This window comes from Stigmatopora nigra, chromosome 13 (assembly GCF_051989575.1).
Source record: "Stigmatopora nigra isolate UIUO_SnigA chromosome 13, RoL_Snig_1.1, whole genome shotgun sequence".
Classification (NCBI taxonomy): Eukaryota; Metazoa; Chordata; class Actinopteri; order Syngnathiformes; family Syngnathidae; genus Stigmatopora; species Stigmatopora nigra.
In genome coordinates, this window is record NC_135520.1 from 2,191,304 (window position 1) to 2,212,422 (window position 21,119).

A 21,119-nucleotide genomic window follows, 5' to 3' on the forward strand; every position below is an offset into this window, starting at 1 on the left:
AATTCAATTTTATAATAAGATTGTAGATTGATGAGTTTTCCTCGGTTTCTACCCACTATGGTCAGTCAAGAAATGATCCCTGCAGAGCTTTAGGTGGAGAAAAAAAATCAAGTAAAACAGGATTTTAGAGGCTGACAAGCTTTGCGAGAAAAGAGACACGCCACAGGGACGCCTAGTCTTGCATAACATCTCCCAATCCATTCTTATACTAGTGACAGTGACGAACAGTTACACAATATCCCTAAAAGCGACATTCCGTTCCAACAATATTAAAGACCTTATCATTAAGGGAACACCCTAGTGTAACTCATCGTCAATTTAAGTCAAATAGAAGTGTTATTAATTAGCCCAGCAAATTTTTAAAAAGTAAAAATGCCAACCAAATTTAATAGGCTTTAAAATGTGTATCAAAAATGTCCATTTAAATGTGTTTTGTCAAACAGTCGGTCTGTGTTGACTTGTCTTTGTCGCCGTCTTGTGGCTGCACCGTGTAAACGCACTTTGGAGTTTGTGGCTTAATCATAATTACAGTTGTCCCTCGAATTTTGCGCATGATGCAGCCAGTGGTCACAATAATAAAAAAAGGATGATTAGCCTTATTATTGCTACCATAAATATGTTTGTTTACCTATACAAAAATAATTTATATGATGTGAATAGTAGTTTTTTTTACACCAATACTTTTTACAAGACCACAGCCAATAACAAAGCAAACTTGGAGACTGCTACTCTGCAAGAAAAAGAAACATTTATTCCTTGTAAACCTCAGCCAGCCAGAGCGCAGCCAAGGTCAGAGGTCAGATGGGGGGCGGGGGGTAGAAGAGCAGTGACTGGGCATAGAAAACAAACAAACAAACAAAAACCACTTTTCTCTACTTTCAACAATCTGTTAACCAACAACTGTCTAGACTTATTTTCACAACACTTTTCTCAAAAAGCCAAATGACAGCAATCAAACCCCCAAAAAATAGATACATATACTGAAGGTGAAAACCCACATATACAACAATGACCATTTCAGATGATGGTGAAACCTTAACTGACTTAAACCATTTGCTAAAAAAGAAAATGTCGTTAGGAAAAGTGAATTTGGGAAAATTCACATTTAAATACTGTATAAACATTCATGAGACGAAATCTGGTGTTTTTTTTGGGTCCCTTTTTCAAACAATTCATCAACCCGTGCAATATTTGATTGAATAATGGACAAACTTGCATTTGAAATACATTCTTAAATGCTTAATTAGGGGGAAATTAGAATTGCTTTCTTGGCACGACAACTGAGGAGGAGGATGGATGAAGTAGTTTTAAAGTAATTTTAATATTTTGGCATTTCAAAGCTCTTTTGCTCTCATTGCACGGCTTATTTGAGGGTTTTTTCCCTTTTGGATGTTTTCTAGGAGCAAGAAATTGATGAAGTTTTTGACTAGGGCTGAAAATGACATACAAATCTTACATTTCTTGAAATTTAAATCATTACTTTTGAAAAAGAGACTTTTAGTGTGGGTGTATGTTCTGCTCAGAAAGAAAAATCAGCCCCAAAGATAACAATTGTGTCTGTAGAATCCAATTCTATTTTTTTTAAATTGTATTTTAAATTCAGTTTTAAGTCCTCACCCAAAGGAAGGCACTGAAATCGCAAAGCAAATACTGAAACACTGAAATATGGACAGATTTTGCACTGTTAAAAGATGAAGTGCTTCCATAAATGGCATGAGAACTGATTTTGAAATGTACATTTTTTAAACTGAATTAACAGTAAAGAGGAGTTTCTTCTCCAATATTGAGAACCTTAACAAAGATCTTTCTCACCTTAAATCATCCCCCAAAAAAATTAGCAAATGGACTGAACTTCACATCTTAAAAACAATTAACACCAAGCCACTAATGGCAGAGTTCATTGCTTACTATTAATCTGGCGGTGGATTAAAATAATAATAATAATAACGATAAAATGCAACTGAATCTGTGCTTAATTTGCACTACATTCCTTGAATTTTTCCGGATTACCTTGAGATAACGAAATATGGGGAGTACAATGGGAATTTTGTAATAAATTAAAAATGTGCCAAATTGCAATTAGCCTATGGCCAGGAGTTGAGAGCAAAATCCTTGAAATGCACACTTGGAGGTACACTCCAAAAATCTTGTGAGGTTTCACTAAACACTGAAAAAAAAGAAAAAAAATAAGTGATGTGGTCCAATTCCATTTTTTTTGTTTTAACTACACACAATACAACATCCTTCTGACCTGGCGAGGAGAAGAAAAGAAAGACTGGAGAAAAACATTCTCAGCCGCAGACATGCCGAGCAGATTAAAAGAGAAAGGGAAGAAAAATGAAAAAGAACGGGGGAAAAAAGGGGGTGAAAAGGTGGTGAGAGGACAAGACAGTCACTTTTTGAGTGGCTGGTAAACTGAGGCATTGGGATCCAAACCGGAAGGGTTGGTGTCCATGAATTTTGAGGAGTAGTGGGGAGCCACGGGTGTCATGCTGCTGGTGTCGGTTGTGTATGAGATGCTGGGCATGACGGCCATTACTTCGGCTATCTTTTGCTTCAGGTCTTTTATTTCTTGATCTTTCTGAAGTATCTGACCTAGGAACAGATGGGGAAACAGTAAAAAAAAATGATGTCATTTTCTTCTACATTTTTCTAAGGAAGATGCTATAGGTCCCACAAAGTATGGACAATAGTTTTTCTCCATATCCATCAGAACTGTACTTTTTCGGTAGCACAACACACAATCCCTTCTGTGTAATAATTTAGGGGTGATATGAAAAGACGTTGGATGGTGATGAGCTGCCTTGGGTGTCAAAGTGGCGGCCCGGGGGCCAAATCTGGTCCGTTGCATCATTTTGTGCGGTCCGAGAAAGAAAATTATGAGTGCCGGCTTTCTGTTTTAGGATAAAATTCAAATGGTTATAGATGTACATTAGATTTCCTGATTTTCTCATTTTGAAAACAATCATTGCAATTTCTTTAATCCATTTTTTTTGTAAAATCTAAAAATATATAGATATTTTCCGTTTTCCGCTTTAATACTGAACATAATTAAAAAATATATTTTTTGTTTCCTTTTGAAATGAAAAACAAAATTAAAATAAATGTTCCCTTTCTAATAGAAAAAGCTCAAATAAACATTGCTCTAGATCTATAAAAACTGACTATTTAGGGCTTTTGATCCAGTTATTTTAATCCAATTTAAAAAATTGATTAAAAATGGTTTAAAATGAGCTAAATGAAAAAACCCGATGGTCAAAATAACAAACCTTGCACAATTTCTTGCTGTCTTTTGGCATCCCCCAATGCAGAAAAGAGGTCCAGTTTAATTCTGGTCTCTGCACTAAGGCTATTCTCCAAGTGTTGGGTCTTGTCTTGCATGGCCGACAGTGCCGACATCAACACTTCTGTATCTTTTTCATTCTCCTTGTATTTATGGAGCTCCTGAAACAATAAATACCCAATCAGAGTGAGAGTAACAACATGACCATAAACAGCAACTACCAAAAAGAGGGTCCCCCCCATGTATTTACCTGGACTTTCAAGTCTAGCTCTCGGATCTGGTCTTCCTTAAGCTTGTTGTCCAGGTTGAGTTTCTTACACTCTGTTTCTAATTCTGTGATTCGCCTTCGCAGTGTGTCTGTGCATTCTCCTCTGAAAAAACAGGACACCAGCTCGTCATTTGACATTTGGAAGAATGTCAGTTGGCTGGAAACCACATTTTTTGGACGTGGAAAGCTACCTGGAAGCGGCGGCTAAGGCTACGGCCCTGGCTGCCGTAGCCTCCTCCAGTTTTTTCCGCTTCTTTTCGTCGGCCAGCTGTTTCTCTGCCGTAGTGCGGGCCTCCTGTTCGGCTTTGAGCCTCTTTTCCAATTGGCCCACGGCCTGCTTGTCCTTCTGTTTGGCCTGCACGGCGTTATGGAGCCTATAATTCATGCAAAAAAAGTGAAATTGTCATCTAACAAAACATAAAACGGGTGGATTTTTACGGTTTATTTATACGATACGCCCGCCTTGGGCCAATAAGCCGGAAGCCTGGCAAAGTGAAATCCTTAAGCCACTTACTTGTTCTGCAGCAGCTCGTTCTCCTGGCGGAGTTGACCCAGCTCGGTACGTATGGAGCGCTCGGCACTGCCAAGGGAGCCGATCTGGCTGCGCAGGTCTTGTTCTACCTGCCGGCTTGCTTGCAGGTCAGCTTTCAGCTTCTTCACGTCCTGCTCCAATCTGTCCCAAAGAGGGAGAATTTGAGCTGACTTGAAAGAAATATGTATTCATTATTCCCCCCACTACCACCACCACCCTATGTCCACAGGTAAAAAAATACAGTAATCCCTCAAATATCGCGGTTAATGTAGACCAGACATGGCTGCGATAATCAAAAAAATCGCAAAGTAGGGTCACCCCTATCAGAAAAAAGTATATACATATATATAAATATTAAATATAATATTTAGATTTTTTTTTATTTTATTTTTTTTAAAAAATGGATTAAAAGAACTGGATTAAAAGCCCTGAATATTCAGTTTTTTTATAGATCTAAAACAATGTTTATTTTAGCTTTTTTAAAATATATTTTAGATTTTACAAAATTATTTTTGAACTAAAAACTGAAAATAATTGATTAAAAATTTATCATTATTGATTTAAAAGGGGAAAAAACGGATAATTTAATATACATCTATACTCTTCATTTTAATTTGATCCTAAAACAGAAAGTCTGCACTCATGTTTTACTTTGCCGGGCCACACAAAATGATGCGGCGGGCCAGATTTGTCCCCCGGGCCGCCACTTTGACACCTGTTCTAATCTAAAAACGTCTGGTGGTACCGAGGGATTATGGGTGATTTTTTGGGAAATGATCATTGTCTGTATACTTGTCATGCGCTCACCTAACAAGTGCTTCTGGCTTGCTCAGCTGATTATTAGGAATACAGTTGTCTGTGGGGTCTCTGTTGGAGCCACCGGAGGTCCCTTTCCCCACCGCTAACTTGTGCTTCTTCTCATTCTTCCCGGCGGAAGAGGAGGACGGCGTCGAAGAGGGCACGCTGCCGTTGGTGGCGCTGTGGCCACGTGGAGAGGAATTGAGCGTGGTGGCGTTGCTGTTTTTGTAATTTTTGGAGGAGGAAGATGAAGAGGAGGAGCAAGAGGAATTATTGTCCTCCTTAAGCAACAAGTTTTCTGTGCTGCCCAATTCAGTGGTCAGTCTCTTGTTGTTCACATGGTTTTCCATGTACTCCATTTCTTGGAGTTTAGAGTCCACTGTTGATGGCAGGATGCTATTGCTGTTACTGTTGCTGTTGTGCTGCTTTTTAGCATCACCACCACCACCACCTTTCCCCTCCTTCCCTTTTTCTCGATACTCTAACTCCGGCAAAGGCGTTGAGTTCTTCTTGTTGGCGGGGGCGCCGTTCTGGGAAATTGGCGGCGCGTCCCCTTCGGAGATTCCTTTTGCGGCTTCCGTGAGGACAAATGAATGAAGAAAAGAACATGTGTATTATTAAAACACTGCATTCTGAGAACATGTAAAAAATGACACAGGTGAACCAACCCGGATTTGAACCTAGGAACCCAGAGCTGTGAAGCCGAAACGTGTTGCAATATGTATATATTGTATATATATATGAAAGTGTTGCAATATGTATATATTGTATATATATGAAAGTGTCGCAATATGTATATATTGTATATATATGAAAGTGTCGCAATATGTATGTATTGTATATATATGAAAGTGTTGCAATATGTATATATTGTATATATATGAAAGTGTTGCAATATGTATGTACAATTTCACAATTTTTTTTCTAAATATATTTGCCTAATTATATTCTGACTGTATAGAACAGAAACTTTTTCCACATTTCACTGAGCCAACCTGCCACGATCTAATTTGTTATTAGGGTTAAATTCAGTGGCGGGCAAAGTGGTCCTGGAGAACCACTGCGGATGGGTGCAGCTTTTGTTCCAAAAACACAGAGTTTAACCAGCGGGGGTTGGGCTGAAACAACAAGCACCTGACAGCAATTCACTGATTGCACTCACATACCACATTTATGGAAGGTATCACGCATGAGTTACTGTGGGGGTGTTTAAACTTAAATGCACCATTTTAGAGCCAGCCATTGTCAATATGTTGGATTTTTTTTTTGGGTACAAAATCTTGCAGTGGAGGAGGAGCTTTGTGTTGGAAGATTTTTTTTAACTAAGGTGGCATCTGTATATATATATATATAAAAGTATTGTTCCAGTTTGGGCGCTTGTGTTTTTTTTTTAATATCTGACTTGAAAATATCTCATTTTGTTGTATAAGTGGATATTACAGAGTCGTACACGTGTTTGAATCTCACCTTCTTCTGCATCTCGTTCTTGCCTTTGGAGCATCTGTTGCTCAGGAGGCAGAGCTTGTTGAAGTAGCTGCATGTAAAACTCATTCTCCTTCTGCACCTCTTTCTGTTTCCGCAGGCGCATCTTATAGCTCACATAGCTCTTAAACCCAAAGCCCAGCGTCACCACAGGATAGCCAATGCTGCAACAACATTTACATTTAAAATGGAAGCAAATGAAGATACTTTCAACCCTAAAACAGTTAAAACACAACAGTGGCTCACCAGTGAGCAGCAAATGGACGACAGAGATCTACATGGAAGTTCTTCAGGTCTTTGAATCTTATGGCTGCCTCTATGTACACGAAGAGGATCCATAATGACACGGTGGGTAGACACACTCCCCTTTCTGAGGACAAAAAATGGTATTGGTCAATGGAATAAGGACAATCTTATGGATGCTAAAATAGTTAGCATGCTAGCTCATTATGAGCTCATTTATTTATAAAATGCACTCAATTAAACTATGAAAAATAGAAGCGGGTGTTACCTGTGTGCCAGACATATTGAACCCACACATAAGTGCTGGCGGCAAAGAATAACCATTGCACTGGGATGAAGAGGAGGCAAATGAAGTCCGAAGTAAGTGCCACAAACACAAAGAATACTGAGAAGGCCTGTTGGAGGGTAGAATATGTGATTGGAACCCATTCAATAAAAAGACATTATAATGAATCACTAATTGCAGATTTTGTAATTACATGACAACAATGGAAATGTATAAAGTTCAAAAAATATTTACTCACCAGCCCCTGGTATCTAAAAGAGTCGTACACACTCCGGAGGAAGAGCCAAAACGGCCACAGGTACTCAAACCTGAACTCCAAAACAAAGTCGGCCAGCAGCACTAACGCCCACACCACCAGGAACTTCAGGTACAGGAAAGTACTGCAAAGATGGAGGATGTGTGAGACGAAAAAATACACATACAAAATCACAAATTTGACCTAGTTTTGAGTTTTTTTAATTGAGACGTGCACAATGATTAATGTGAGAGTCTACCAATTTTTGCAAAATTTCTGCAAAAATATATGCTAAAATTGGTGTATTTTGCGGAGTATAAGGCGCAATTAAAAATGTGCTTTATGTATAAAAATAATGTCATTCATTGATGGCACACAAAACAAAAAATACTTGTTATTATACTTGAAAATTCAAATTCACCTATGAAAGTTTCTTCAAAAATACTTACAAATAATGATCAAATAAACGTCAATATGCCAAATTGTATTTTTGCATTTCCAAATGTCCACTACCATACCTTGGAAATAAATGTCCCACCATAGTTGAGCTATTTTAAGAACACAACCAAGCTTCCGTGGGTACCGAGTTGGGGACCATTGATTGACACTGACAGAAAATCAAAGATTTCAATCGGATATACGTGCACTGTTAATGATGAAATATACCATTGCATGTTCTGTCATAGTTTCTGAAGTGGAAGTTGGATAGACTTGACTTGAGTGATAAAATGTGAAATCCTGGAGTTATTTCATTGGAAGTAGCACAGTATACCTTATCAATATTTCAAGGACTTGGACCATGTGCAACCATTGCCCTTTAGCATTTGCCTCACTTCATATATAGAAAGTGGAGTGAGGTTGGACCTGTCAGGTGTGGGTGAACCAACCAACCAATCGATTTCCACCTTATTTTGACCTAACAGTCCAACATATATGGACAAAACCCTTAAACCTATAACACAATTTCATTTAGTGACATGTTGTCATAAATTATACAAGCTTTTACCCTTGTGACTACAAAATACTTTAGCAAAGCGGATGAATTAGTATCCTTGGCCCACAGATGTCAACTGGCCTGAGCTGACAGTATAAAATGTCAGTGTCAATTAAGCCCAGTCCAAAAAGTCCATTACGGACGTTATTAAACGTAATAACGTGGGTTTTTATTAGACATGTTTGTTGTTTTGTTTAAAATATGTTGTTGTCTGGCCTAGTGCTAGCTTCACCCAGCTAGCTGCTGTTACCGAGGAAAACCGTATAACTAGCATACACTGAGCTAATAGCGGCTAGTTAGCATTAGCAATGTATTTGTATCAATATAAACATTGACAGGCATGCTGCTTTTTATTTTACAATTAGGAGCACTTATTCATTTAGACGAGCGTTCCAATATGTAACCATATGGACGACACGTCAGTTAAATTCCCCGTGAATTACCTGCCGTAGATACCCTCGGTGATTCGATTCCGTTTTACCGGCCGTCGGAGTTTGCTGCAGTCCGCATTGCGCCGCTTCATCCTCCTCCACTTGGCTTTGGCCTACGAGCAACCGCCGTAATCTTATCCAGTTTTCTAGAGTATATAGGCAATGAAAACGAATAAAGTGCGGTAGTCTGGGTCGCCGCAATTATTTTTCCCGACTGGCAACAAAGAAATAAATAAAGGACTCTATTCGGGAACCTCCTCTTTTGCTCTTAGCGCAGGCTCAGTGTTCTGGCCGCGCTGTATTTTACGTGGATCTTGTTGGCAGACGGCCGGAATATCCAATCATTCTACCCACCGAGCGTTCTCTATTTGACGGATACCAAAGCGAGCCATTTATTTTGCGAGGCGAAGGCTTTAACACTTCCCCTCTGCCATCACTAGCGAGCAGTGGCGTGCGTAAAGCCTCCTCGCTTAACCAATCCCGTTGTTTGTGGACAAATCGGGCATTGCTCATTGGCCAATCAGAAGCACGAGAAGGCGGGATTTGTTTACATCATATCTATGGTGTCTTGTCATGAGAAAATAAACAGTGGCTCTGTCATCACATAGAAATATACCGTAAATTTAATATTTTGAAACGTACTATAGCCAAAACTTTGTTTTTTTGCAGTTTGAGCATCTTGCATTACGCAAATAATCGAAAAAGTCTGACCCTGGATCAGATTTACAAAAGACAAACGCAGTTTTTCCTGCTCAACATGATTTTTTTTAATGATATCACAGTAGCCAAATCCTGGCTCCATTGTATAAACATAAGAAATGGATGCACATAGAGCAAGTAAATCAACCAGACAGTTGTAACAAATGGTGACCTCAACTCAGCTATGTCAAACCATGACTAGTATAGTATTTTACAATAAATTTGCCTAAGATTCCGAGCTATCTTCATCTTCTTTTGTCGAGATGTAATCTATCACGACAGTTTTTGTCAGTATGTATTTTCATGGTTATGACTTTATACATCACAAAATGCATTGTTTTTTCCCTCATATGACAGGTTATATAAAACAACAGGGAAGCATTAGGATACACAAAGGGAGATTTGGCCCTACAATTCCCAAAAATACATATGAAACACACATTTGATACCATCGTCAACATATAAGATACACATTTCATAATGTGCCCCATTTCATCTGTCATTGTGCTTGGTTATGATTTAGCCTTTTTAAAATTGCGACATAAATATAAATTAAATGTCAATCTTGAATGCTAAAAAAAGGCTACGTAAAAGGTGATAAATAACCACTGAAGCCTGGGACATATTGTTTTATACAACAAAGAAAGCAGTGTAGATAGAACAAGGATGGACAAATTACAATGTTATTGCCACAAATCCTCTGTACGTCCAAACTTGAATACTAGAGCCCTGTTGACAAAAAAAACATGAGGAATGTTAGCAAAAGTACTTCAAAAAGATCAGGAAATATTTCAGGTCAATGGATATATACATACCCGAAGAAAATGAATGCGTTTTGGAAGAAAACTGCAATACCTGGGTACACAATGGGCTTTTCTGGAAAAATCAAGAACAACAAAAATGGTGGCAATCATTGACTAAATACTTTGTTTGGGGGAAGTATTTTGTTCACACTACTTTGTTGAAACTTAGTGTGTTATGCAGAAACTTAAGATTGACTTACGGGGGACAACAAAACCTCCAAAAAGTATCCACATGGAGGCAATGAGGGATCCAAAAGCCATCATGAACCCAATGAAAAGCCACACACGAGCACCTGCAATGGTCACAGATTTGTTATTGGGTTTTCTGAATTTTGTATGACTTTGTTAGAGTCATCAACCTAACACTAGGACAATTATATGTATTTCGATCAAGTTTTTGAACAGTTTTTTTTTCAGCCATGCAGTTTTAGAGAATAAAGTTAATGTGTTTATGTAAATAGACGTACCAGTCTGGCCTATGCAACCTTCGCTGTAGCTGTCACCTCTCACGATGCCATTTGAAACAGCATTTATCCTAAGTGAACAAAAGTCAGGTAATTTTCAGGGTATGTAATATGGTCATATATGACTAGTCTTACATGAGAAAAGCCAATGTTGCGATGACTCCACATGTGTGATAAGCATGTGGGAATTCTGCCTGAGTTGGGTATTTCACCGCAGCATCTATGATGATCCACCAGCCAGTAAAGAACTGTAATAACAAGATCACAACATTATCATATGTTGAAATTTATTAAGGATGGTGTAACACAACATTTTTCATTTTAGGACACTTAATTTGACATATAAATAGTTGTTGCACATCCAGATTTCACCGTCAGCACAAATAAAAGGCAGAAAAACATTGCTCATGTGTTTGTGGTCAAACCACTGTGGGTTGTGGCTGTACAGAGATATGAAAAATAACAAATTATGCAGAAAAAAAGAGAAATATGTATACCAAAACTCCAGCAGCTATAGATGCGATAGTATTACGTCTTTCACCCCAATCCACATTGCAGTCGCATTCTCCACACCGAATTCCGTCAATAAATCCTGACATGGCTCTGAAAAAAAGAGGAAGAAACGTCAACAAGAGTCATTTTATTCCCATTTTATAAAAAAACTGAATAACTAAACCGGAATTACTACAAGCAAAACCAACGTTAGCTTGATTCGAAACTATTCGGTCCAGATGATGCTAAATATTACAAGGAAAAACTGCGTGTTCACGAATTGTAAAGCAGAAAGAAAAAAATATTCAACATTCGTTGGATTAAAAAAAATAATTTAGACATGTATACAAAAGTATTTAATGGAAATAAGTCTAATAGGCGGAAAAAACCCGCAACTGCGTCGTAGGATTCTTTTGTTCGTCGCTTTGATACTAGCAAACATTTCCTCTAAGGTTCCTTCCTCGCTAAGACGTTCTAAAAACAATCTAAATCGCATTCGACAGCGACTGTGTTAAAAGAGGACATATATAGGCGTGATGTTTACGCACTGTTAAGTCGTTTTGAGAGGAGTAAGTACCTTAATTTTGTGTTTTTGATGTGGAACCCCTTGGATCAACCCGACTTTGCTTCCGAGAGTTCGGTCAAGCGCATGCGTAGTTCGCCCACACAGTCGTTTGAGCTAGGAACACTGAGCAGCTATTGATAATGGTGCATTCAATGGTCTTGGGAAAATACACAACTGGATGACAAATGCACAAGTATATACGTACATAATGTTTTTCTGTGAATATAAAATCTAGTTGATTAATCTAGTACAGTTTTGAAATAATGAAAAAAGGGTAATCCAAATGTTGTGTAGTTCCTGGTCCTTGTCTCGAGTTTATCTTAGTGTACCAGACAGGGTTTTTAGTTGATCCTTCCTTAGTGGTCTTTTCCAGGTCAGTTCCTGGTATTTACAGCTTTGGATTTTCAGCCGTCATGTGAACTACACGAGAACTTTAAGATCCACATTAGTTACAACCACAAGAGACATAAGAACTTTCAAATAAAAGCCATCAATAAAGGTTATTTTAATTTGCTATGTTTCCAATGTGATATATGATAAGTATAAAGTATGGGACATATTTTTAATTATAATTAGATAAATGACAGCATTCACAAGCAACAAAGCAAGCAGTTTTCTTGATTATATCAGTCTAATACATGTTCTCCAATGTTACACACTGGAAGAAAACAAGATTATTTCTAATGTTTACAACTGACAAAGGTGTTGTCTTTTCCTTTGAATTTACTAGTGATTTTGGTATCAGTCATTATAGTGCATTGGTTTTTTTTACCACAAGATGTTTTTTTCAACAGTTCCATGTTATGAAACACGCTAAAGCAACATGCAATTCAGTATAACTGAACAAAGGAAAGGAATATTGTGTGATTTTAAAAAACGTGAAGCAACTGCAAGGCCACAGATATGGACAGAACGATGACACCAAAGTATCCAATGTATCCATAAGCACCTTTCATTCTCTTAGCAGGATCTGTAACAAAAAAAGACAGCATTTCATTTTGTTTTTGTGATTTATTTTCCAATCATATAACATAATAATAAGGAAATATCAGACTTACCTCCAGTATAATAGCCCCAGGCATATGAAAACCGACTGGTAACCCAAATAGCTCCAAATACAGATGCTAATAACTAAAGAAAAGAGATTAAAAAAAAGATAATATCACCATTCATAGCAGTCAAAATGTGCTTTGTCATTGTGACAGTGCCTTTGCCTTGAGTCCGTTATCATTAGAAATCATGTCAGAGTGCAAACATTAACTTTTGCTTCCCCACACGGCTGACGTTTAGAGTCGAGACAAGTGTCTTAAAATTGTAAAAAAGTAATAATAAATAATACAAACCGGATAAACAAGGGCTGCAATGGTCTGGAAAACAAGCCACTGTGGGTAAACCTCAAGGGTGTTCTGATGGGCTCTTTGGATACAGTTGAAAACTTGCTCTTTGTCACTGTACATTGTAGGATACTGCAATAAAAATCATGTCATTATTCCATAAGAAAAAAAATATGACATTTATTCACAAACAACAAAATGCACCTCTATTCTTATTTGCATAATGGAGGGAAAACAATTACCTTAACGTCATACTTCTTCCTGGCTCCTCCAACTTTTATCGCTAGATATGCAAGCATAATCCAGCTGTAGATGTAAATAAATATTACATATCCAAAATTGGAAGGTAAGACAGTTAGAATATCCATGCTTGGGTAATTTTTAGGTTCGTTAGGAGAACGCAAGATGAAGTTCGAATAGTAGCAGCCAGGTACGATGATCGCGTTGTTATTTAAGTCGGTTATATCAGATATCGCGAGATCTGACCTTGGATAACGCACTGACAAAACAAGATTGTAAAGTCGCGAGGCCTGGGCGTATCCCAGGCCTTATCGCGAGACATTCTCCGGGCTTTGTTTTTCCCGTTTTCAAAAAACAAAACATGAATTGAACTGTGCGGTTTGGCGTGTACTATAAACTTCTTTTTCAGTATACTAAGACAATAAATACACCAAATATAGTATTAATAGGCGCACGATGAAGTGAAAATGGTACAATATTTATTTTGAAGTTGTGACGTGTTTATTTTTTTATGACGACGCCTTTAAATAATTTCCAAGATCTCACCAGAAGAGGGCGTCACAAAGAAGAATCACGTGACTGGAATTTTCCACAAGATCAAGTTAAACTCGTTGGACAACTAGTCTCGTTTCATTCGGATACCAGCAAGTCTACTGCGTACCTCGTGTTATATTGACAATCCCAAAAAGCAATTAATAGTTTAAATTCATCGGGTGATTATAGTCTGTATTTGTTAACGTCGTCACCTTGATACGCCACAGTTGCAACACAAGCAAGCGACAGTTGGGTAAGAGTCACAAAGTGTTTTTTTTTATAATCGCGAATTTACGGGTTACTGGTAATGATTTGTCTTTAATGTTGATTTGTATTCTGGTCGAAAAACCTGGTCAGATCATTGGAAGTATGTCATGTTTTTAACTAATGTTAGCTTACGTAAGATGTAATTTTCCAGTACAGATCTGATCAAAAGCTTAAAACTAATTGAAAATTTGTTGGGCCAGTGTCACAAAGTTATTTTTTTTTGTAATCGTCGAAATTCGTGTTGCTGTTAAAATGTTATATGTATCTATTTTTAAATGTACTCTAAACGACCACGCCATTTTAAGCTAAGGCTAATGCTATCTTGCGTAACCTGGAATTTTCCGGCACAGACCGGTTTGAAAACTGCTGGCTCAGATGTTTTTTTTGTACTCATGAATCCCCGTGTCATTTTTTTTACGGAATTGTCTTAAATGTTTTTTTAAATACTTATATACCGGTCCAAGACTATCACAAACACGGTCCAGAGAGTTACGAGACACGTCATGTTTTGAGCTATGGCTAATGCTATTTTACGTAACCTGTATTTCCCCCACCACAGATTATTATTAGTTGACTGGCTTGTTTATCTTTTTTGGAGACAAATAAATGAATCTGTTTGTTCCCTCCTCTTTCCAAATAGAAGATGACCAAAGGAGAAGACACTCACCCGACAATGGCCGTTTCTCACCAGAAAGATGGACAAAGTGGAAGTTTTGATCAGGGCAGCCCCTCATCCTACATCTCCAGGAATAGTTATGAAAGCAGCCCTGCCTCATCTATCGAAAGCGATAGAGACCGTCACCGATCTTCATCCAGTGGCGGTTCCTCCTCTCGTTCCAGGTCCCGTTCTCATCCTCGCTGCCACAGACATTCCCACTGTCGCGGTCACCGGAGAGACGGCCATCGCCGCTCTTCCTCCCGCCGCCACAGTGCGCGCTCTCGTTCCCACAGTCGCTCGCCCTCAATGGACAGGTATCGGCGACGCCCCAGTTCGAGGTCCACATACAGCAGGCCCCGTGCTCGATTTAATAGGTTACAGAAATCGCCATCCAGATCCCATAGGAGCCCATCAAGATTGTCGGGGAGTGCAGCCGGCCTGAGTTTGGAAGGTAATTTTAACGGTGCTCGGACGTTTGGTCCCCGGTCAAATGGTCACAAGAGAGTTTACTGTTGAGACCAGCTCTCATAATTATATTCATGAGAGAGTTTAATATCCAAGTACATTTGACCGGCGACCAAAAGACCAGTCACGACTTTTAACAGATCAGATTAATTTTTTTTGCATTGATATTGTGTATTTTAAACACGGATATTTGCTGGTTCTTTTTTTTTTTAGATAAAAGGGAGCTCTTGAAAGCTGCAAAAACCAATGCCATGAAACTGCTGGGAGTTGGGAAACTGGAGATTCCGGCAAGTGTGAAACCCATACTCACTGAGCAAATTGAGGAACCTGAATGGAGGCTGCCAATGGTGAGACCGCGTCCTGAGAGGATGTCACCACAGGTGGGTCTTAACCTTGCATAAGCGTCACACAAACCGTAAGAATGGTCAGAGTTTGTTAGTTATAAATAAACATTGACAAAAATGTAAGGCATTCCTTGCCATATTGTATCAGCGACAGTACTTTAAAAAAAATTTCAAGTAGAAACAGCCAAATAAGCTAAATGAGGCTGAAGTGTACTATGTAACAACAGTATACAACCATTTATAGCTATAATTATGCCTTGAATGAGCCAGTTTTGGCTTTAAAGGCCCTGGCAAGAACATTTGGGGAAAACCCCACTTTGTGTGTTAAGTCAACACACCATAAAATTGAAATTGCCAATACAGGAGTCATTACATTGTGATGTATTCCCTGTTTCTTGCATTGACCTTTTTTTTTGGTACACTGCGAGAATGCACATACTTTCTGTATTTATTCCTGTCTTCGTAGATAACATGACAGCGATCTCCTTCAATCATCGGCACCTGGGAGTAAAAGGCTGTCATGTGACTTGGGTTTGCGTAAAAGGTTGTTTGAAGATTCTTGTCCTGGATTAGTGCACGTAAATGGCACACATAGGTGAAATGTACACCCGTGAAAACAACTCTTTTTGTAGAGGACTAACTGGCTGCGTTTTCTATAGGCAGCAATGTGTTGACATGACAAATGTATCTATGGTTTGCAGTTGAAATGGGTCGTCGTTATTTAGCAGAAGCCACCGCCTGCTGATGGAACGCGGGCGGGCGTGCGTGAGCTTTATAGGGACTATTCCTGTCAAGAAAACTAGACCAGATGAAGAAGTCGTCTCCATATGCCAAAGATAAGTTGGTAGAGGAGAGGCGTCTGCTGAGAAGTTGGTTGCGACAACAGTGAGAGTAAAAAAAATACATGTGCATGTGGTTTTTAAAGCCGTTCAAGTGCTTTCCATAAGCCACGTTAGACTTAAAGTTTAATGTCGAATATGTTAGTATACGAAAATCTAACTTTCTCTGCTTTTCTTGTCTTTTTGAAGGAGACCAGTGAAGTGGAAGCCATGATAATCAGCCCAAAAATGACCATTAAAACCATCACTTTCAGTATCAATGTAAGTTATATCTGTAATTGCTTTTTATAGGTGGTTTTTAATTGAAATTTGTTGTCTTTCCATAGAATTGTGTGGCTAAACCGAGCATCTTAGTACCACCCACCCAGGTCCAGGTAACAACAACAATACCACCACCACCCCAAGAGGAAATCTACGAGAGCAGCATGCCCTACGGCCATTGGGTCCCAGTGGCAAACAAGCAGTCCTCCAGGGCACGTAAACAAGGGCGCAAAAAGTCCAAATAGATATGGAAATATCAAAAAAGGACGCTGTAAATATTTTTTTGTACATAAGAAGCAGTTGTTTCATAGTCACGTTTTCTTTCAGATGAATTGAGATATAATTTGGAAGAAGTGAAGGAATCGTTCAGGTGGGATGTTTTTTTTTCTTCCACCCCCCCTATGTCCTGCATTTTTTTCCTGTACAATCAAATAAAGTATTTATTGATGAAAAGGGAACTTGTGTCCATGTTATTTCCTTAATGTCAATCAACATACAAATAATAGTGATCATTTTGTGGTCATTTGTCTAGCCAATGGTGCCAAAACATGGCAACAAAAATACATATTTGCAGTAGTTGGACTGTATAAACCCTTAAATGGTGCCCTAGGCATAACAAACCTTAGTTATGAGAAGATAATTAATGACCACAAGTTAACTTCACATTCCATTGTCATAAAGTTTGTGTTAATCAACTACAAGCTTTTAATAATGAACTATGAACACAACACATGATTAAAGCCTGCCCCTGCAGAGACTTCAAGACAACCGACTACAGTCTACTCTTTAATGTTTTCCCACCCTATCATCAATGTGTCATACCTTGAAGTAATTCCAGGATTTTGAACTGCAACTGTGTAATTCAGCCAGCCAAAAATCTTGCAGTTTCCATCGTGTCCACAAAGGCTCGCCATTTATCTACATTTGTTAGTAAGCACACTTATTACCATATAATTAAGTATTTAAACACAGCAAGGGGTTTGAACCCCCATCTTTGACCTGTGAGCCGGGTGGGGTAACCAATTTGCACCGTGCTGCCACTCATTTGCTAAATTAACTGTTCAGGATTAGTTGATATCTTTAAACCAACTATGCAATTTGCAAAATGTCACATTTCAATGAATTATGCTGTTAAAAAGCACAATGCTGAAATAGAAATGTTGAGGTACATTAATATAAGGTTGTGAATGAAATGTGATAAAATGTGTAAATGAGTCATTTTTGCTGAAAGTATTGAATATTTTTAGCAAAAAAGTCATGTCACCGTTTTGAAAGAAAGGTCAGTCAACTCCACGTGCCCTCGCAAGAGGTTGCATGGCGTGCCATTCCATTATTAAACAGATTTAGATGAGTGGGGCATGAGAATGAGCCGCCATTAATTTTAGCAGTCACAAGGCTCTTTGGCTTGTGTAGCCGCTTCGGGGCAAGTTGGTCAAACGCAAAGATGGGGTAGACGATAATGAATTGAATTACACTCTTGTTGTTGGTCATCGCGGTGCACCTACATCAAACAGATTTGTCAGCCGGAGAGCCTCGAGGTTCCATGTTTTCTGATGCTAGTCAATTCTCACGCTCAAAATGTCAGTCATGAGACCACATGCCAAACACAAAATAACTTGTGTTCTGTACTCGGTAAAAGTGATTTATACTTGTTTATTTTAAAAAGGGTGCCTTCATACGATACAGACAAGATTCACTAAATAAATGGCAATGAAAAAAAACAAAACATTGAGTTGAATTGGGTTTTAAGAGTTGAGGATTTCAATTTAAACAGCAGTGCCTCTTTCCAGATTCTGCTTGATTTCGGCTGTGTATTTTCCGTAGTATCTCTCGGCTTTTTTGTTGAACTTGGCGTTCCTCTCGTTGATGTAATCGATGTCGGCGTCGTCGTTGTAGGCCCTGCGTCGGCTGTATTTGGAGCGTTTTTCGATTCTGTGGCATTGACAAAACAGCATTTTAGCGCTCTAATTTAAAGATGATGTAAACAGTTGAATCCGATTCAAATTGTATTGGACGTCTATCACCATCATGATAACTTACTCCCTCTAGTGTTAAGGCTGAGAATTGCAATGTAGGCTGAACTAAAGCTTCTTGTTTGGCCCATGTTTAAGTCTAATTTGTTCATCCACCCTCCCAATCAAAATGGATTGGACTTCTATACCGGTCCCAAATTACCGTATTTTCAGGACTATAAGGCGCACTTAAAAGTCTTAAATTTTCTCCAAAATAGACAGGGCGCCTTATAATCCAGTGTGCTTTATACATGTAAAAAAATAAAAATGTGTCATTCATTAAGGGTGCACCTTATAGTCGTGAAAATACAGTAATTGGGCGTTTTTTAACGACAACTTACTGTTTCTCCACGTCGTCCGCCAGGCGGTCGATGGCCTCCTCGGAAGGAACGTGAGTTCCGTGTATCAAGCTATTAGACGTGGGGTGGAAGTCCTCGCCGCTACGGGTTTGAAAAAAGAAAAAAAGCACAAGAAATATGAACTTGAGCGCCGTTGCTAATCGTCCTTTTAGCATCCCCAACTGCCTTTTCTATGCCGCCATTGTGAGATTGGCCGCTAGGGGCAAATTGAGCCGGTGCATCCTTCACGCTTGGCATGCGGGTGGCGACGTTAAAAAAAGGCAGGAAAAGCCTACAGGCTTTTCTTTGACCCTCGTGTGCATGACGGAGATTTGGAGTTGAAATTCTTTAAATGACGGCGTAGCGTCGGGATAAAAGTATCCTGGGGGCTAAAAAACTAGGCTTTGGTCGTTTGTGTACAAGATGTACTTTGTGCGCATGTGATGGAAAGAATACCGTGGCGATTAAGCTGAGCTAAATCCTTAGGATTGATTAGGGTTGAGCAGATATGGTTACATGAACAAAAAATGTGATCATTTTGTCATTAGATTTGGAAAAAAAGCATGATTCTAAGTTATGATGGATGTAGATATTGGATACTTACCATTCTTCTCGTTGTTTTTCGTAGTTTTGCATGTCTGGTTTGATCTGCTTGGTGAGTCTTTGATACTGCCTGAACTGGGCCTCGGCATAACCTGGGTTCAAAAGGGGAGAGGTCATGTGACATAGAGAAAAACTATTGTTGTGAGGTCAATGGTTGTAATAAGCTAGTTGCTAACACTAAGGCTAGTTGGTGCTAATGTGTATATAGCAAGCTAGCAATAATGCATAGGTTGAAGGAGGCATTTGTAGGGGTACATTTTAGATAGGGGACCATTTTAGATATAATTTTTAGATATTTTTTAAAAAAAATGGATTAATACCTGCAAATCCGGTGTCAGGATTCTTCTTCTTTTTCTTCCTCTCCCATCGCTCCGCATCGCCGGCAGTGATATCGAGAAGTTTCACTCGTTTGTAGTCTTCACCTTTGGCAGCACAAGCCTTTGAAAAAAAATATATAACGAGATATTAAGTGCAGAAATATTAAATATTATACAAATAATATTTTTGCTTGAGCAACACAACTTGTGGTTCTGCTACATCTGTCATGAAATGTATTAGAGGATGACGCACCTTTTTTTTTTCATCTTCGGCAATTTCCCATTCCAGTCTGGCTTTTTTAGCCTCCCAGTTAGCGGGTAGTTTTAGTCTTTTATCCTCCTCCACAACTTCTTGGTGATTGAGCTTGCGAGCTTCATTCTGTAGAAAAATAAGAGAAATATGAAATAAGTCAAAGAATAGGAAAATATAAGAAGCAAAGAGCCGCATGCGGCTTGTGAGCCTTGTGTGTGTATGTATATATAAAAATGTATATACACATTACATACAAGTCAGGCATTTTTTCAATGATAAAAAATCATGTATAAAGGTGCCTAAATGTTTTATGTGATTGTTTTTGTGTGATAGATGGGTAATAATATAGTGTAGTTTTACCCGTTTAAAATGTAGTTCTCGAAACTTTCGAAGTCTGTCTTCTCTTTTTGAAGAAGCAGGGGTTTCAGTCAGATCCCCCTCAACTGGTGTACTTTTCTCCTGAAAAATATACGGTGAACATTAATATATCTGTAATACATATTTAGTAACAGTACTTGTAGATCGTTTAGGAAGAGGACGTGTTGTGTTAACATTGACGCCAGCTAAGAAGCAGTTAGCATTGCGACGTAATCACACCAAACTGCTTACAATCATGACACAGTAAGTACATATATTACCACCAAAATTTAATGATTATCCTATACTATCAAGAAAACATAAGTGCAATACAATCGGGATTGTCAATGGTGGGTAAATTAACAGAAAAACACACACAAACCTCAATGCATGACGCCATGATCGCGTTAGGAGAAAAGAAAAGTCGGAAGTTGTGAACGGAAATTGCGCAACAGAAGATTTTTATTTTATTAAAGTTTTCTTAAACGACTCTGGGTCATTTCTACGGTTTGTTGTTGGATGCGTTGTGGAATTATTTTAATTAATAAAAATAAATCCATTGTTGCTTTTCAGAATGTTGTTCCACGTCCTATGTCCCGCCCCTCTGCTTTCTCGTCTTCTCTATTGGTCAATGTTTATATACGTCACAATGTTTATATTTATGGCTTTATATTACGTATAGGAATTAGCTCGGATGATTAATAATATTAATAACAACATTA

General features: G+C 38.5%; 5 protein-coding genes across 6 annotated transcripts; 1 reads left to right on the forward strand and 4 right to left on the reverse strand.

Moving 5' to 3' along the window:
• Positions 1-731: 731 nt before the first annotated feature.
• Positions 732-8,991, reverse strand: maco1b (macoilin 1b). Its single transcript, XM_077731591.1, has 11 exons — positions 8,565-8,991; positions 7,131-7,272; positions 6,875-7,001; positions 6,610-6,733; positions 6,349-6,527; positions 4,891-5,455; positions 4,066-4,224; positions 3,743-3,925; positions 3,534-3,654; positions 3,270-3,444; positions 732-2,595 (listed from the first exon to the last, which is right to left on the reverse strand). The coding sequence occupies exons 1-11, from the start codon at positions 8,642-8,644 to the stop codon at positions 2,393-2,395; spliced, it is 2,058 nt and encodes a 685-aa protein (XP_077587717.1). The 5' UTR covers positions 8,645-8,991; the 3' UTR covers positions 732-2,392.
• A 303-nt stretch (positions 8,992-9,294) lies between these two features.
• tmem50a (transmembrane protein 50A) lies at positions 9,295-11,739 on the reverse strand. Its single transcript, XM_077731082.1, has 7 exons — positions 11,588-11,739; positions 11,016-11,121; positions 10,654-10,766; positions 10,522-10,589; positions 10,255-10,347; positions 10,067-10,127; positions 9,295-9,980 (listed from the first exon to the last, which is right to left on the reverse strand). The coding sequence occupies exons 2-7, from the start codon at positions 11,115-11,117 to the stop codon at positions 9,935-9,937; spliced, it is 483 nt and encodes a 160-aa protein (XP_077587208.1). The 5' UTR covers positions 11,118-11,121; positions 11,588-11,739; the 3' UTR covers positions 9,295-9,934.
• Positions 11,740-12,164: 425 nt separating this feature from the next.
• Positions 12,165-13,379, reverse strand: mgst3b (microsomal glutathione S-transferase 3b). The gene is made up of 4 exons (XM_077730967.1): positions 13,152-13,379; positions 12,919-13,041; positions 12,634-12,706; positions 12,165-12,545 (listed from the first exon to the last, which is right to left on the reverse strand). Exons 1-4 carry the CDS (start codon positions 13,275-13,277, stop codon positions 12,445-12,447), a joined length of 423 nt encoding a protein of 140 aa, XP_077587093.1. The 5' UTR covers positions 13,278-13,379; the 3' UTR covers positions 12,165-12,444.
• A 329-nt stretch (positions 13,380-13,708) lies between these two features.
• rsrp1 (arginine/serine-rich protein 1) lies at positions 13,709-16,975 on the forward strand. 2 transcript variants are annotated; one of them, XM_077730966.1, is made up of 5 exons: positions 13,709-13,936; positions 14,594-15,059; positions 15,287-15,453; positions 16,446-16,517; positions 16,583-16,975. In XM_077730966.1, the coding sequence occupies exons 2-5, from the start codon at positions 14,594-14,596 to the stop codon at positions 16,760-16,762; spliced, it is 885 nt and encodes a 294-aa protein (XP_077587092.1). In that variant the 5' UTR covers positions 13,709-13,936; the 3' UTR covers positions 16,763-16,975. The 2 variants fall into 2 exon arrangements, with proteins under 2 accessions (XP_077587092.1, XP_077587091.1); XM_077730965.1 differs by having other exon boundaries at positions 13,713-13,936; positions 14,591-15,059.
• Positions 16,976-18,155: 1,180 nt separating this feature from the next.
• syf2 (SYF2 pre-mRNA-splicing factor) lies at positions 18,156-20,933 on the reverse strand. The gene is made up of 7 exons (XM_077731435.1): positions 20,780-20,933; positions 20,401-20,499; positions 20,041-20,166; positions 19,791-19,908; positions 19,472-19,562; positions 18,871-18,969; positions 18,156-18,449 (listed from the first exon to the last, which is right to left on the reverse strand). Exons 1-7 carry the CDS (start codon positions 20,795-20,797, stop codon positions 18,284-18,286), a joined length of 717 nt encoding a protein of 238 aa, XP_077587561.1. The 5' UTR covers positions 20,798-20,933; the 3' UTR covers positions 18,156-18,283.
• Positions 20,934-21,119: the final 186 nt, after the last annotated feature.